Source organism: Lynx canadensis, chromosome X (assembly GCF_007474595.2).
Source record: "Lynx canadensis isolate LIC74 chromosome X, mLynCan4.pri.v2, whole genome shotgun sequence".
In the NCBI taxonomy this organism is placed as follows: Eukaryota; Metazoa; Chordata; class Mammalia; order Carnivora; family Felidae; genus Lynx; species Lynx canadensis.
The window spans coordinates 3069701-3086954 of NC_044321.2; the positions used below are offsets into that span (position 1 = coordinate 3069701).

The following is a 17254-nucleotide window of genomic DNA, read 5'->3' on the forward strand; positions in this document are numbered from 1 at the left end:
CCCTCTCTCTCTCTGCCCCTCCCCCACTCGTGCTCTCTCTCTCTCTCTCAAAAACTACATGAACATTAAAAAAAATTCATTGGCTTGATGTCAATCATCTCCTTGTTGAGGAAAGAACCCTTAGGTGACAGGCAAGCATCTGTCCCAAATATCTGTACATCCTCCCTCCCCTACTGCCTCCTATGCCCACCGTGGTTAGGCCAAACATGTAAAATGTGACAGTTGGACGTGGGTATCCATACAATACACTTGCCACTCTATAAACACGCCATACTTTTGCTAAGACCTCCAAAACTCTGAAGACAGCGTGCACACAGTAACATTTGGAATCGTTGTGAAAGAATGAGCCCTGAGCATTGAGCCCTCAGCACCACGAACCCTGTCTCTAGAGCTGCCTCAGACTCAGGCACTGCGGGCTGCTGTCGTGTGGGCGCCTCTGTCCCACATCTGGAGTGCCACGGGAAGACGCACATTCCCGCGGAGAGGGAGAGCGTCTCCGATTTTAATTCAGGGCAAGAGGCTCAAGGTTAATGAGAGAAGCTCACCCAGGTAGAACAGAATGATACCTCATTAATTTCCACAATCACGTTGCTAGACAGGAGAAAAATGAAAAGTTGCTGTGACTTTGTAGCCATTTCAAATGCTGGGGAGTCGGGGCGCTTGGGCGGCTCAGTCGGTTAAGCATCCGACTTCGGCTCAGGCCATGATCTCACGGCTCGTGAGATGGAGCCCCGCGTCTGGCTCTGTGCTGACGGCTCGGAGCCTGCAGCCTGCTTCGGGTTCTGTGTCTCCCTCCCTGTCTCTGCTCTCCCTCACTCACTCTATCTCTGTCTCTCTCAAAAATAAATAAAAACATTAAAAAATATTTAAATGTTGGGGAGTCTTCTGATGCCTGGGTGGCTCAGGCGGTTGAGTGTCAAACTCTTGATTTTGCCTCAGGTCATGATCTCACAGTTTGTGGGATCGCGCCCTGGGATGACAGTGTGGAGCGTGCTTGGGATTCTCTCTTTCCCTCTCTGTGTACTCCTCACCCATCACACGCCTGCTTTCTCTCAAAATAAATAAACCTGACAAAATAAAAACTTGGGGAGACTTTTCTATCCTTGTTTGCTTGGAAGCTGCTCAACAGGATATCGGTGGACCTGTCGTTATGTGTGCCTCTTGTGGGTTTTGTACTACATTTAGCTGAGGTCCTTTCCTGTGAGGTATGTATATACACATATATATGAAATATATATTTGTTTATGAAATAAATATGTATAAGTGACATATAGATGAATAAGTATTTGCCAATATGTGTATATACAGGAAATAAATCTCATAACTGTAGAGAAACATACATACGTGTGTGTTCATATATAGTATAAACACACATGGATCGTATTTCTTAGATGTATTATGAGACTGAATCTGTTCTCGTGGCTACGCAATAAACACAAATTGCCACGTGGTACACGTGTTTTGATAACCCTACTATTTACCAAAGGACACAGGGTCCTATTTGATAACCCTACTATTTACCAAAGGACACAAGGTCCTATTTGATAACCCTACTATTTACCAAAGGACACAAATTCTGGGATTGGCTTCCAAAGGTATTGCCGTTTACCCCTGAACCCTGGAGTGGCAGGTAGAAACAGACTTTTAAGTATGCAAGGAGCACCCTTAGTAAAAATCTGGTTGGCAGAAAACAATTTAAGGAGGAGGAAAAAGCGAGGCCCCCCACCGTTACCATGTGTGAATGCATCTTGCACTCCGTTCGTCACGGCAGAACCAGACAATCTAGGAGAAGAGCAAGAAAAACCTGCTGTGGGGAAGCACGTACCCGGTTTTGGCAAAATTGGTCCAGTAGGTCATGACCACTGCGCTGAGCATGACGTCGTTCTTGGAGAAGTTACAACTGAAGAGTTCAGTAGGGCCAATCATGGGGATCCCAAAGACGTAGGGGACTTCGTCACCATGGGCTGAGTCCGCCCAGCTGGGCTTCATTTCACTCTGGCAGTGGTGGTAGAAGGCATAGAAGTAAGTCGGGGAGCCGTACTGAGCATGCAGGTCGGCCGTGGCCACCGCGGGGGCCACCCACTGGTGATCCGTGAAGAGAGCCACCAGGGTCTTTCGCCGAGTCTCGGGGTTTTCCTTGTCTGCCCAGTCCGTGTACATGAACTTGATGGTCTCCCGCAACGTGTCTTTCCCCTCTGGGTAGCCGTAAAGGTTGTCCACAAAGTTGGACACGGAGAAGTCAAAGTCGTTGGGTGTCACACCATCTTCGTTGTCCACGATGCCGTCGACAAACTTCAAGCCTTCCCCCTGGTTGACACCAAGCATGATGTCGTAATTGAGGAACTCCCCCTGCTCCATCAGGATCTGAGGGTCGTCTGGGATGACGTCCCCGTCGATGACGGGGCCAAAGGAAATGTGGTACGTGGCCGGGGTGATGGTCTGCTGAATGAGCTCCTTGTAGTTCTTATTCCGAAGGCATTCCACCATGTCCGTGGTGTCCAGCATGTTGCAGCCGACTTTATCTGCCAATATCCGCGTGTACTTGGCTGGCTGGTAGTTCACTGCCCAGCTGGACAGTGCGGTCCCGCTCTGGATGATCGCCTTCTGGAACAGACCTGCAGGTGCAACGTTGTACACATGCAAATGAAAACCCGAAAGACAGAAAAGCAGCTTTTACTTAGCAAAGAAGGCTCTGATTGTCTCTCGGGCATGTGAATTTCTGGATACAGTGGCATTCAGCGCTTTCAGGATTTTTTTGCTCATTTCCATCTCCTTCTCTCCTCCTCCCCTTCCCGCTGGACATTTGTTTTATGGGATGTTATTACGCACGCACGCACGCGCACACACACACACACGGTTTAAGAAAATGGTAAAAAAAACTTTTAGCTCCAGTGCTAAAAAAACGTGCAATCTGTTTATCACTCCACAATTTAGGGTAGTCTTGCCATTGGCATCCCCAGATGCTGTTATAAATAAACCCACCCAGGGTAATCACCTACCTCCCATTCCTTAAAAATATGCTTTGAGCCAAGAAGATGTTAAAGACCATTTTGCCTCACTGGCAAATCCAGGTACCACTTCAACATGCAGAAAGAAAAAATCCACTAAAATCAATTTCAGGGTAAAAATTCAGAGATGTATTTCTGTTTCCACCCTCAATATATTGGATGTATTAAGCTTTCACAACGAAAATATTAATTAAGCTAGCTATTCCTAAAGGAATCCTCACTTGATTGCCCAAGTAAAATGCATTTTTTAAAAAAAATCACTGGTTTCAAAATTGCATCCATTCGAATCCCAGACTTTCCTCTAATGTATTCTGCCACACGTTCAAAATGTCTGTTTCATGAGAAATTAAAAAAAAGGGCAATTTGATGAGTAAAATTCTGTGTGGCTTACAATATTCTCTCAGTTCTGTCTAGTGCATGAATGTTGGGAAGTAAAAAAAGATTTTTTTTAAACCCTGTATTTTTCACTACTACAGGACAAGAGCTGATGGGGTATAAAATGATAGCATTCTGTTTCTTATCTCTTCCTGCCATTTTCTTGAATTCCAGCATGATGTAGCTCTCATGCCTCAGGAGACGCTGGCAGAGTAATTCAGCTGGGAGCCCAAAAGTTTGTGCCCTGTAGAGTTTTAAGGTCATGCAAGCAATCAAGTGAGGAAACATGATTGCAATCAGGAAGATGTGATTCTAAAGACTGGAAGATTGCCCAAAGATGACACACAAGAGAAGACGTTAAGTTGATCTGGTTGTGCTCAATGCATCATCAAAGTCATTTGGGGGCCATTCTCCCAGAGTTTATAATGCTCTCAGACATGTACAACTACTGACGTTTGTGTTTGGCTCTAAAGATTGATGTGTTGAAGCCTCTTAAAGAAATGATGTCAATATGTGATCGATTGAAGATTTTCACAAGTTAAAATAATCAGGATTATAAAAATTTTGCTAGATGTTTTTTTTTATCCTGTTACAACTATTGGCCATGACTGATGTAGCTATGTGTTTGTGTGTGTGTGTGTGTGTGTGTGTGTGTGTGTGTGTGCTACAGAATATAATTTGTGATAAAACTTGAATAATTGGATAAAGAAAAATACCACTCATACTTCATACTATAAAATTCAACCAAAATGTTTGGTTAGCATTTTACTGTCATTCCTACTTGGCTATCTATCTCCCCCTCAACGTTGTTTTGTACAACTGTGTCCAGTAGATGCATAGCTTTCACACTGTGTCTCCCAGACCACTGTATGTCTTCAGCACAATTCTTAAATATTTTAATTATTGTTCCTTTGAGTAAATGCATGTGTTCCTTATAACTTTCTTGTCTTTTTAATCTTGGAGCTTCTCATTTGATTCTTTGCTATGATACTGTGGCAAACATCTTCAAGAAAACATCATTTTCCATGCATCTGTTGATTGCTTTTTTTGGGACTACATCGCTAGAAGTATAATTCTAAGGCCAACTATCTAGTTATTTTCATAGTGCTCATTACATTGCTGGGTTGTTTTGAAAAGCTGCTGTGTAGAGACGCGACCCATGCCCAGCACTGCCATGGAGCTTGATCACTTCCGACATGCTGATTTAAGTAATTAATGCTCTTCCTCCAATTAGATTTGGTTTCCTGTGTTTGATTACTAAGGAAGCTGGTCCTGACTACTTGCTAACTTGAGAACTGGGATTATATCAGTTGAAAAGTGGGAAAGTCTAAATATTTTCTGGAATGCTATAGGTATTGATATTGCCAACAACCCCTCTAATTATCCACTGTTTCATTTTTGTAAAAATGAAGTGTTAATATAAATGTGAGCCCATAATGTGACCTCTCCTTAGACATTTATGAAATAATCTATAGCCCTGTCACCTTTGATTTGACTGATGGTTGCTTATGGCTCTTGGACTGAGCATCCTAATAACAGGTGCATTTTGAATCTCCTTACTAAGCTGCAAATCTACTGGTCACATCAGTGCCTGTTACTAGTTAAAATTTCTACTCGAGCTCAACATTTGTATTTCCTAAGAGCTACAGAATACCTTGAGAGGAAATCTGAACTTCAACACTGGAAGCCGAAAGTGGAGAAGCAGTTGGTAGGTAAAATACCAAACAGGAGAGACAATCAGGGCTTTCCTGATAGTTGTTCTGTGCGCAGATATCCATGAATCCCGCACAGCCAGTCTATTCTGCACAGAAGATCAAGGCTACCCTCTACTCTGGCACAGTTTTTAATAGCTAAGGAAGAATGGTGGGAATAGGTTTGAATCAGGGTCTGGGAAGTTGGGTTTCTTCCCTGCCTCCATCACTTGCTGTGTGAACCTAGGCAGGTTATGCAACCTCTTTAAGCCTCAATTTCCTTTTTGATAAATGAGGGCTTTGGGGTAGATACACTTCAAGGTCCTCTTCAGTTTTTTTGATTCTATTTTATTAAAATTCTATGTATTTATTAGTATTTAAAATATTTTGACCTTTTCATTCCTTTTGCAAGACTCTTTAAAGAAAAACAAATAACTCCTTTAAGGTTTCAAGTGCTTTTGATGAAAATGGTTCAAATAAAAATGGTGCAATTCTTCAACCAACCAATGACATGGAAGGAAATATAACATGACCCTGATGATTTAGATCATAACCGAGAATGTTTATTTGAATTTTCCTGGGTTGTTTGTTTATTGGTTTTTTTAATGTTTATTTATTTTTGGGAGAGAGAGACAGAGCACAAGCGGGGGAGGGGCAGAGAGAGAGGGAGACACAGAATCCAAAGCAGGCTCCAGGCTCCAAGCTGTCAGCACAGAGTCCAACATGGGGCTCAAACCCATGAACCGTGAGATCATGACCTGATCCAAAGTCGGATGCGAACTGACTGAGCCACCCAGGTACCTCTGTTATGTTTTTGTTTTTGAGGGGGGAGCCAGGAAGTTATTATGAATGCATCTAATTCCAGTTGACTTCTCTCTTAAACCCCTCCTCTCTGGACACGAGGGAGCTACCCCAAGTTAGTGTGGGTGACCCAACTGACTTTTTAAAACCACACGACCACAGGCTGCGTTGCTTATGGAATGTAAAAATGTGCATCCGTCTTCCACATGACTGTTTCTCTTCTGTATTACCTCTCCCAAGTTGAAATGAGAAGGCCTTAAAATTTAAAGGTGACCGAATAAAGTCGGAAGGCAAAAGCAAAGTGTTGGTCTTCCTATAAGAGTCATTATGTTCCAATTGTTGTAACCAGCACTGAATTGTTGTCATTTAAATGGTTAAAATACAAACAAAGCTGAGCTAAAAGAAAACAATGTGAGGGGCTCCTGGGAGGCTCAGTCGGCTAAGCATCCAACTCTTGGTTTCAGCTCAGGTCATGATCTCATGGTTCTTGGGTTCAAGTCCCACAATGAGTTCTACGCTGACAACGCGGAGCCTCCTTGGGATCCTCTCTCTTCTTTTCTCTCTGCCCCTCCATCACTCACGCCTTTGCATGCTCTCTCTCTCTCTAAATAAAAAAAACTTAAAAAAAATTTTTTTAAAGAAAGCAATGTGAGCTCATGTCATCTGGGGACTTTCTGCAGAGGATTCGAGAGAGACTTATGGTGACACCACCAGCAGGCACCTTGGATATGAACTCCACGTGTGTTCACCAGTCAGCCCTGGGAGTCGTGCACCAACACGGGGATGCCCTTGTTACCTTCTGAATAGTGCGACAAGGTCAACAGACTGACGCAAGACGCCCCCGCGCCTGAGCCGAAGATGGTCACTCGCTTGGGATCCCCGCCGAAGGCCCCGACATTCTCCTCAATCCACCGAAGTGCCTGGATCTGGTCCAGGAGCCCATAGTTGCCTTTGGCCGCCTGGTCACCGGTACTTAAAAACCCTACGAGAGAACACAGGATATTTTGGGTTGTTGATGATAACAAAGCACATAAACATCTCCGGTATTTGGAAATAAATCTCCTGGGGGCGCCTGGGTGGCTCGGTCGGTTCAGCGTCTGACTCTTGGTTTTGGCTTAGGACATGATCTCTCAGTTTGTGGGTTCAAGCCCCATATGTCAGGCTCCATGTGCTGATGGTGTGGAGTCTGCTTGGGATTCTCTCTGTCACTGTCTCTCTCTCTCTCTCTCTCTCTCTCTCTGCCCTTGTCCCTCCTGGCTCGCACACATACTGTCTCTCAAAATAAATAAATAAACACTTAAAAAATAAAGAAAATATATCTCATGGTTTACCCTGTTCATTCTTTGGTTGTCTTCCTATAAATGAGAAGCAGCAGTGGAAAGCATTTTTCATGGCAGGAAGGATTATATTATGTAAATAATTGTGATGATGGTTATTGCTTCTGTTTCTATCGGTTCTGTTTCTGATGATAAAATGCCTCCTCTATGAGTCTGTACAGGGCTAACATATCAGGCGAAATCAATCTCAAATATTTATAATCTATGATAATACCAGAGACCATAAATTTTACTAGATTCAAGTTATCATTTGTCTACACACGTTGGTTGTAAAATGAGAAAGTCCTCCTTGAAAAAATTTTTCAGGGATTTCCTAAAAGAAGTTTTTCAAGGAAAAATAAGTGTGTGTGTTGGGCTGGGGCATCTGTGTGTTGGTGTCTGTGTGTAAGTGTGTGTGTGTGTACAGAAAAGCATTACAGGTTGTCAGCTTTTCCCCATTGAATTCCTTATTGATATTTTCATTCTTTTTAATGCTTAAGTTTCAAACTAAATGACAGATCCTGGGACTCCACTCTTACTTAGTGCCCACCCCTCTCTATAAATTGAGGAACCAATTTCACCAAAGGCATCACATTCCTAATTTGCCCTTAGAGGCTGCAAAGAAGGCAACCCAAAGCTTTTCCTGTAGCAACGTGGTCAGATGGATCCCAGACTCGTCTGTCTCTCTCTCGTGGCAAAAACGATCGTGACCTCGAAACAAGCCTTCCCTCTGATGTCTGAAGTCGTTTTCCGGACAGACAGGTCCTCTCCTTCTCAAATTCGAAACTACCGCTGCTTGTTCCAGCTTCTGCCAAGGTTAACGCACCGCACCCATGTTGGTCTACCTTTGTATCCACTTCTGTCTTGCCTAGGCCTTCTGACAAGACAACACCAAATGCTAAAATGGTGTTTTGTTTGCTTCTTAGTCATTTTTCTTTCTTATGTGCCCTTGCCCCCAAACACCCCCTTCCATCCCACCTCCTTCTTCCCAGCCATTTCAGTAAGTGCTTATTACGCTCCTACAGCCACCTGCTGCAGTGTTTGGGTGAAGACAGACTGACTGAGGCCCTGAAGTCACATGAATCAAAACCTGGTTCTGAAAATGCACGAAGTGCACTCACGATCTCCTGTATCTGCAGAGATGCATGGCCAGGGCATCTCGAAGATTCAGGCCTCTCCAGCATTCTCAGGGGTGGAGCTGAGATGAGCTTGTCATTAGTGGGAGCGTTCCGACGTTACCAACCCCTCCCTTATTTAATCAGCAATTACTAATTAGCGTTTCATGCCAACGAGTGTTCCCTGGCTCTGGCATTCATCGTGCAACCTTTTGCACAGTTTCTCATAAAATGCATCGCGCCCTGCTTGGGAGCAAAGGCCCTTTCATGCAGCTTTATGTATGAAACAGGCTCATAATGGTAGTTTGGGTGCTGTTTAATAACCATAAGACAAGCCTCTCTTTCCCCATTAAGGAAAGCGGTGATTCATTCCTAAAGGCTCCAGTAATTTTCTGGCAGAACCCCTCTGTCTTCAACACATCCTTCCTCCACTCCCTCTCCCCCTCTGTGAGCTCTCCCAGAATGACCTATTTGCTTATTTTGTTTCCGCGGGGCACCGGTGAGGATTTGCAACATACGGTGAATCGCTAGCCTTTATGGAACTGAAGCCCCTCCCCAGCAAAACATGACTGTTGTAACCTCTCCAATGGCAGGCTAATTAATATTCTATACCCTGGCAAATCTTAGCTTTTCTAACAGCCTCCTATTGAAAGGTTTGATCTTTGCGATTCTGAATTCCTTCCAAAAGTCCTGAGGGAAACAGCTCTCCGTGCATGCCTGCAGTTTAGCAAATGAACGTGGGTTTTTTTGAAGTTGGTGTTTCCATAGTTGCTGCCATGGAATCCTCATTCACTGCATCATCCAGGGATTTTTTTCCACCGTCTCTTTTAATTTAAACAATCAACAAGGCAGAGTTTTTATTGCAGGTGCAGAATGAAGGCAAGCAATTTTATTTTACCCTGCAAGAACATATTTCTTTCCTATTCTGATTGTGGAAATAGAGTGCTTGATATAATGCAGAAACAAGATGTGTATCAGTTTCCTATCATGCAGTTCTATGAACGTGGGAGTAGATAATCCGTTTGGAAACGGCCATGCACATCACCAAAGCCGAGTGCTGGTAGAGGCGTCCTTAGAAGTCTGTCCCCTCGAGAAGCACATCTCTTTCCATATACGCTGTAGATGAATTAATAGAAGCAGCCCCTTGGCTGGCTAAAACGAGAGATTTTAAACAAATGGCTTCTTTCACTGATAAGCACTCTTGGCTCCAAATCCGTTAAGCATTTCAGCTGATGAAACATTTGGCTTTTGAGATTTACTTACTGTCTCTGAAATGAAGGTTGTAAATCAGTCAGCCCCCCAGCCCCCCTCCCCCCGCCCCAACCCCCCGCCAACAACAGAACAATGAGAGAGAGACAGAAAGCACATACTTGAACTCAGACCTACTGTGACAAGATCGGGACCAAATTTCATTCCAAGTGCTAGAAGGAACCAAACAATATACATACTCACAAGAGATAAGCTCTGGTGTCCAGTGGTTATTTTAAAATATGGTCCATGAGAGGGGTGCCTGGGTGGCTCAGTAGGTTAAGCGTAGGACTTCTGCTCAAGTCGTGATCTCACAGGGGTTTGAGCCCTGCATCGGGCTCTGTGCTGACAGCTCAGAGACTAGAGCCTGCTTTGTATTCTATGTCTCACTGTCTCTCTGCCCCTCCCCCGCTCATGCTCTGTCTCTCTCTCTCTCTCTCAAAAATGATTAAACATTAAAAAAAATTTTTTAATATGGCCCATGAGAAATGCCCGCAAGCCAGAAATCACATTTCCCGCCTTGCTCGTTGAGTGAAATGGACATTGGGTAACAATGAGCACTGAAGTCGGTCTTCATACTGTGGCTAGGATACACAGATTCAGGCTTTTGTGGTAGGACATCACAATCTAAAGGTGTCTTGCTCTTCTGAATTGCACCATAGGGCTTAGGAGAATGATTCCAGGTCACGTGGCTTTTCACACAGGCAAGTCAGTGGTTGTAACGAAGCCCGATGGTGTCAGATGTGACGGCCCTTTTGTTCTTCTGTAATAGAACTTTAAAGCTACAGTTAATTTTCTTTTAGGACATAATTCATTACATAAGTACAGGAGACCTTTTCTTGGGTGACCATTAACTAAAAGATAATTACCAAGAGAATACAGAATATTTTAGTGTATAACTTTATTGTGTGTATTCACTGGTGATTGGTGAAACTGGAGTCTCAACTGTACTTCTAAAAGAATTTCTGAAATACAGTGGAGACTATAAATTATTATTAATAGTACCTATACACATATGTATATGTAGGTCATATATGTATATACATATTTGTATCATGTATATGTATATAGAATGTATATGTATAAATACGTCATTGTGTGAGAACATACGTGTATATAAGTATGGGATAGATTAGATAGATAGATGATAGATAGATAGATAGATAGATATAGGGATGGATACATAGATAGATATAGATGGGTGGGTGGATGGATGGATGGATGGATAGAGAAACAGATACAGAGTAGCATGGGAATTGACAAATCATTAGCCATTATTAAATCATAATACCTCTATCTTATAAATTTAATAGAGCAAAAGCAAAATGGAATGTTTACACAAAAATTCTTCAACAAGAATAGATAGAATTCACTTTAGGTCACATCAAGGGGCCTGGAAAGGAATCTATGATAAGAATAGAGCAGAGGTATAAAAATGAAAATCAGCCACATAAATGCAAATGTCTATTCTCTGATGTTTATAGGAAATCATTCACTGAGTGCACTTATTACAATGTGAAGCTGAAGTTTCCTGCTGGAATCATTTATGATTTAACAAAAGGGTATATACTTGCACAGGATGGATGGAAGGGGAGAAAAGGTATATATTCCAAATCTTTGAGCCTGATGGGGGACAACTAATTGAAATTTAATGTCTCTACTTGTAGTTTTTAGTTTACTTAACAATGACATGAGTCATAACTTTCTACTGCATTTAATTATCACACCAAAGTCATACAGGGTCAAAATCTATTTATAAATAGAACAAAAATTTATAAATCTATTTATAAATCAAAGACAATTATGAACACACACGATTTCTGTAGCACAGGTTTCCAAACAAAGGGTCCATTAAATTGTTAACGGGGATCCTTGCATTATTTCCATAAAGTATATTATATTTCCACACAGTGTTTACACTGAGGCTGTGCAGGTTTTTCATACTACTTTAGTTGAAATTACATTAATTCACAAACTGAAACCAATTATATTCTGGAAACAAAGCACAAAATAAGAAACACAGTTTTGTTTAGTATATATAATATAGATCAACATATGAAGGTTAATAAGTTTCACAGTGATGAAATTTGTGGCAATGGCCATGTTGGAACCAGATCCTTTGAGCCAACGTTAGATGAGTTTCCATTCAAGACCCCATGCTGGAACATTCCTCTAGATTTGTGGGACTTGCATTCACTCGGCCCTCAAATCTTTTTGCTTTTATTTCTGAAACAGCTAATATACCTCATCACTCTGCTGGGTCCACACCCCAGTGCCCAAGATAAGACTTCCAGCTCACCCCTCCATCCTGGCTGCTTCCAACCTATTCATTACCATTAGTCTAAACATAGTGCTCCCCAACTTGAAAAAATTGACAAAACCCATGAAGATGAAAACCTGAAACCCTCTGACACTGAAGTTCTATTTCTATGCTTTCTAGATATATATAAAAAAATCTTTATTTAAAGGTATAAAAGTTGCCAGCCACCCAAGGAGCAATTCTTTGTGCTCGTGACTTTGAAAATGAGAGAAGACAGCAATGTCAGTGCCCGTGCATAAAAGATTTGTTGCGTAAATCATGTTGGCTGAACCATATAATGAGAGGTTCTTGATTTCTGTGGACACAGAAAAACATCTACGATGTCTCAGGAGAAAACAGTGAGTTTCTGAATACCGTGTGATAAGATCTCTTTTTTATGAACACAATAAAGCGGGGTGTAAATTATAAACTCTGGAAGGAAATCCAACATTTAAGTGTTTAGCTCTAGGAATGTGGATTGTTTACACTTAATCCTACATCTGGGTTTACATTTTTTTCCAATTTTTGCTTTCTTTAACAATCACTCTCACACACTCCCACACACACCACACCACCCTAAAGCAAATATGTTTTATAGTCAAATTCCTTAGTGGGACTTCCAGAGCCCCTCCGTGAGATAGCATGTCTATACCGCTGACCATGTCCTATGTATATTCTTCAGCAGACAGACAGACCACGTTAGTTGTTTGTTGACTGCCTCCAGGAAACGCCTTGCATTTCTGTATCTCTTTGCCTTTTTACACACAGCCTGCTGCATCCAGGATGCTCTTGACCAAGCTGCGGTCAGCCTGTAACCTGCCTGGTACACATTGCCCGCGTCTGCCTTCCTCCTAGAAACCTGGCCCCACTGCAAGGTGCACCATTTGCTCAGGGAGCACAGCACCACCTGTAGACCAACCCCGTCACCTCCCGGCTGCAACCACTGAGGCAGGATTTCGCACCTCATTTTCCTTCCTTCCACCGAGGCAGGTCTCTTTTTAAAAGTTTCCTGATGGCCTCCAATCTCTCGGCTCGGCAACTTTCTTTCAGTGACTTTCTATCCTAGAACGTACTGCTCTCTAGGAAGGATGTGTGCTTGTAGTTCAGCAGCAGGTTGGAATCTATGGTAATGCCTTGGGCATGCAAGTTTAAGATTCCAAAGCCCCACGTGGCTCCAAGGTGGAATCAAGAAATCCCTGGGGCGCCTGGGTGGCGCAGTCGGTTAAGCGTCCGACTTCAGCCAGGTCACGATCTCGCGGTCCGTGAGTTCGAGCCCCGCGTCAGGCTCTGGGCGATGGCTCAGAGCCTGGAGCCTGTTTCTGATTCTGTGTCTCCCTCTCTCTCTGCCCCTCCCCCGTTCATACTCTGTCTCTCTCTGTCCCAAAAATAAATAAACGTTGAAAAAAAATTAAAAAAAAAAAAAAAAAAAAAAGAAATCCCATAGCATTGCTTGGGGGAAATAACTGGGCAAGACCAGTAACATACAAAAGCACTGTGCCTGGTGTCCAGTGTGTATTTTTAAAAAACGGTCACCGAGTACTATGACTTCCTTGATATCAGAAACACTGCTATTTATTTCTGTTTCACGTATGCGTAGCAAGTATGAAGAGATGCCCTTTGATTTAGGAAATGGATCCAGAGGAAAAACTGGTCACAGGTCTACTTAGATTCCGACTTTAAGATTCTGCAGGTGATAGATGAAGAAAACATGTGGCTTATGCCAGATTTCGCGTGAACGTGATGCATATTTATTAATTCTGTTTACTAAATGTTCATTATGTGCTTAAAGTCTAAGGAGAAAAGCAAGGCAAGAAAAAACCCAAACAAAACAAAACACCCCACCACATAATCTACCTTTTCTCCATGTTGTGAATTAGGGAGATGCCATTCTACCAACATTTAGATATACCCAAAATGACCCAAGCAACATGCTAAAACCTGGGGTGGGGTGGGGCGGAATACAGTATTTGAGTAGATTTCTACAGATACCTTGAAAACTTGTACAATTTTTTTTTTTTGCATTTGCAAGCTTCTATTTGGTTTTTTTCTTTATTAAAAATTTTTTTCAACATTTTATGTATTTTTTAGAGACAGAGTGTGAGCAGGGGAGGCGCAGAGAGAGAAGGAGACACAGAATCTGAAGCAAGCTCTGGGCTCTGAGCTGTCAGCACAGAGCCCCACGCGGGGCTCAAACTCACAAGCTGTGAGATCATGACCTGGGCTGAAGTCGGACGCTTAACTAGCTGAGCCACCCAGGCGCCCCTTTCTTTCTTCTTCTTCTTATTTTTTTAAATGTACTTATTTAAATTCAAGTTAGTTAATATACAGAGTAGTGCTGGTTTCTGGAGTAGAATTCAGTGATTCATCTCTTACATAGAACGCCCAGGGCTCATCCCAACAAGTGCCCTCCTTAGTACTCACCACACATTTAAAAACTGATTAGAACTGAAAGTTCTATTTTTGGCATCAAAGTGTATTTATAAAGCATACGTAGGACGCACATTTTGTACACGGTAATCAGAGCCCTCTAAAGTGCATATAGAAGAAAAGCCAATTTACACAACAGTATTTTACAAACAGGAAACATAATTGCCATAATTTCTTCTAAAGTACAGTAATTCAAAATATGCTGCTCTGTTTCAACATGATTTTCTAGCCTCCATTGCACATAAGCATGCTAGTGGAGATACTCACAGTGTTTCCTAGTACTTACCGTTAGATACTATCTGGGGGCAGACCAGAACTACTCTGGTCTGTTCTTATTTTTCCATAACATAATCACAAGAACTAAATGAAATAAGGACAATGCATTCTCTCTCAACTCTATCAAAACCTGACATTATCTCGTAGCTCACACAATCTTTTCTGTGCCCAGAAACATCCCTAGGTTTTCCATCACTGCTTTTCTCCAGCAAATCTGGAACACAGATACGGACGTTGTTTTAATTGTTTTTAAGGCCTGTTTATTTTTGAGAGAGAGAGAGAGAGAGAGAGAGAGAGAGAGAGAGAGAGAAAGAGAGTGTGAGCAGGTGAGTGGGAGAAAGAGAAGGAGACAGAATCTGAAGCAGGCTGCAGGCTCTGGGCTGTCAGCACAGAGCCTGATGCAGGGATTGAACCCACGAACCGTGAGATCATGACCTGAGCCGAAGATGGGTGCTCAACCTACTGAGCCACCCGGGCACCCCCGGAAGTTGCTTTAATTAAGAAAAAAACAACAACATCTCAGATGAAATAGCACACTCTTGAGTAATAAGTAAGCGTGAGGGTATATGAAAGAGTTAAAGTCCCACTGCGAAGTTTAGTTTCAGGAACAGAAAGGTCTTTAAAGATGACCTTTTCCAGAACTGAGTGAAGGCACAGCTGTGCACATATCCTCCGCGTATCACGCGCTAAAGCAGTCCCTTTGGCTGAACGCTTTCGAGCGCTCGCTGCTTCCTTACGTTGTCACTTATTATAGATCATGCCCATGACCGTTCTAACATCAGTGTTATTACTGTCTTTGCTATTTTTCTCAGAGCTAGCTGGTATGCCCACGACTCTCAAGGTCCTGTTCCCCACAAACACAACACAGCTGGGGAGGCCCTTCCTAAGGCTCATCACAGTACCTTTGCTCACACACGTGCAGTCTTGGTGGACTGGAAGATGTAGAGATGTAATGTAACCTAAGGCAGCAAGGGAGGAGGCTAGGGGAGCCTGCAGGGCTCAGTCGGTTCCGTGTCCTCCTCTCGGTTGCCACTCAGGTCACGATCTCACCATTAGTGAGTTTGAGCCCCATGTCTGGCTCTGTGCTGATGGCACGGAGCCTGCCTGGGATTCTCTCCCTCTCTCTCTGCCCCTCCTCCGCTGTCTCTCAAAATAAATACTGAAAAAAAAAATTAAAAAAAAAAAGAAAAGAAAGTGAAAAGGTTTTCCCCACTTGCAAGCAGCTACCACATCCCATTCTATCTTTTACTGTACTAATGCTTATTGTTATAATTGGTATTGTCATTTTGGGTAACTCTGGTGGCACCTGAAGAGGCAGGGGATGCTTTCCTGAGGATTTAAAAGGCAGAAATTGAGATTTGTCACAGAAAAATAACGTACAAAAACATTAAATAGACCATATGACAAAACAGGTGTGGATAGATTCATCTCAAAAAGAGGGTAACTCTGGTTTTTAAAGATTTATTTTTAGTGTGCCTGGGGGGCTCAGTTGGTTAAGCATCCGACTTCGGCTCAGGTCATGATCTTGCACTTTGTGAGTTCGAGCCCTGCATCAGGCTATGTGCTCACAGCTTGGAGACTGGAGCCTGCTTTGGATTCTGTGTTACCCTCTCTCTCTGCCCTTCTCCCACTTGCGCTCTGTCTCTGTCTCTCTCTCCCTCCCACTCAAAAATAAATCAACATTAAAAAATTAAAAAAAAAGATTTTTTTAAGTAATCTCTACACCAAATATGGGGCTTGAACTCACAACCCCAAGATCAAGACTTGTACGCTCTACTGACTAAGCCAGCCAGGTGCCCCCATAACTCTCTGCTCTTAAAGATTAGACAGTAAGGAACATTAATTGTGCTGATTCTCCACGTAAGAAATTTTATCCCACCAACTTTTGCTTAAAGAAAGCAACGTTCCAGAGTCAAGAACATCTGAAGTCTTTCCTGCACAGACAGCATGTAGAGAGCACGTTGGGTTCACTGAATTTTGGCCGGTACCCTTGGGTTCAACTGGATACCATTATCCTTATGACGGCCAGAAAGCAAAAGCAGCATCAGAGCCAGAGTCAACTGTGGAAAAAGCAGAGATCTTAAAATAATGAAGATGTGATAGAGATCAAATATTTAACAGGCGTAGGGGGGTAATTTACCTATGAGTCAGTTCAACCTGATCTTCATGGGTGCCTACAATAGTCTAGGCACTGATTGTCCTTGTGGTAAAGATGTAGCAATGAACCAGTTTTTTGTTTTATGTTTGTTTGTTTGTTTTTTTGGACGGCTTGAAACTCATATTCTGGCGATGGGTAGATCATCAGCAAACAAATGAAAATTAAATGATGTTTATATTAGCTTCCTTTTGCTGCTGCAACAAAGTGCCACGAACCTGGTGCCTTAATCCCACACGTATTTCTCATCATACAGTTTTAGAGGTCGGCATCTAAAGGGCTGGACGGCGGGTTCCTTCTGGAGCCTCTAACACCGAGCCTGCCCCCTTTCCTTGTCCAGCACCCAGAGGCCGTGCACGGACTTTTCCTCATGGTTCTGTCTTCCTTCGTCTAAGCAGGTAGCATAGCATCTTCTCTCTGAATTCTGCTTCCAAGCTGAAATGTTCTCTGGTTCTGACCCTCCAGCCTCCCTTCCTTAAGGAGATTTTTGATCAGATTGCATCATCCCAGATATTTGAGGCTGATCTCCCCATCTCAAGATCC

The 17254-nt window shown here is 42.8% G+C and overlaps 1 protein-coding gene across 1 annotated transcript in view; it reads right to left on the reverse strand.

The window, feature by feature from the left end:
• Positions 1–17254, reverse strand: part of NLGN4X (neuroligin 4 X-linked) — a 314198-nt gene that overhangs the window by 8107 nt on the left and 288837 nt on the right. The window contains exons 6-7 of the mRNA XM_030306029.1: positions 6672–6857; positions 1826–2615 (exon numbers count right to left, since the gene is read on the reverse strand). Coding sequence (XP_030161889.1) covers positions 1826–2615; positions 6672–6857 — 976 coding nt within the window. The remainder of the gene's footprint in view (positions 1–1825; positions 2616–6671; positions 6858–17254) is intronic.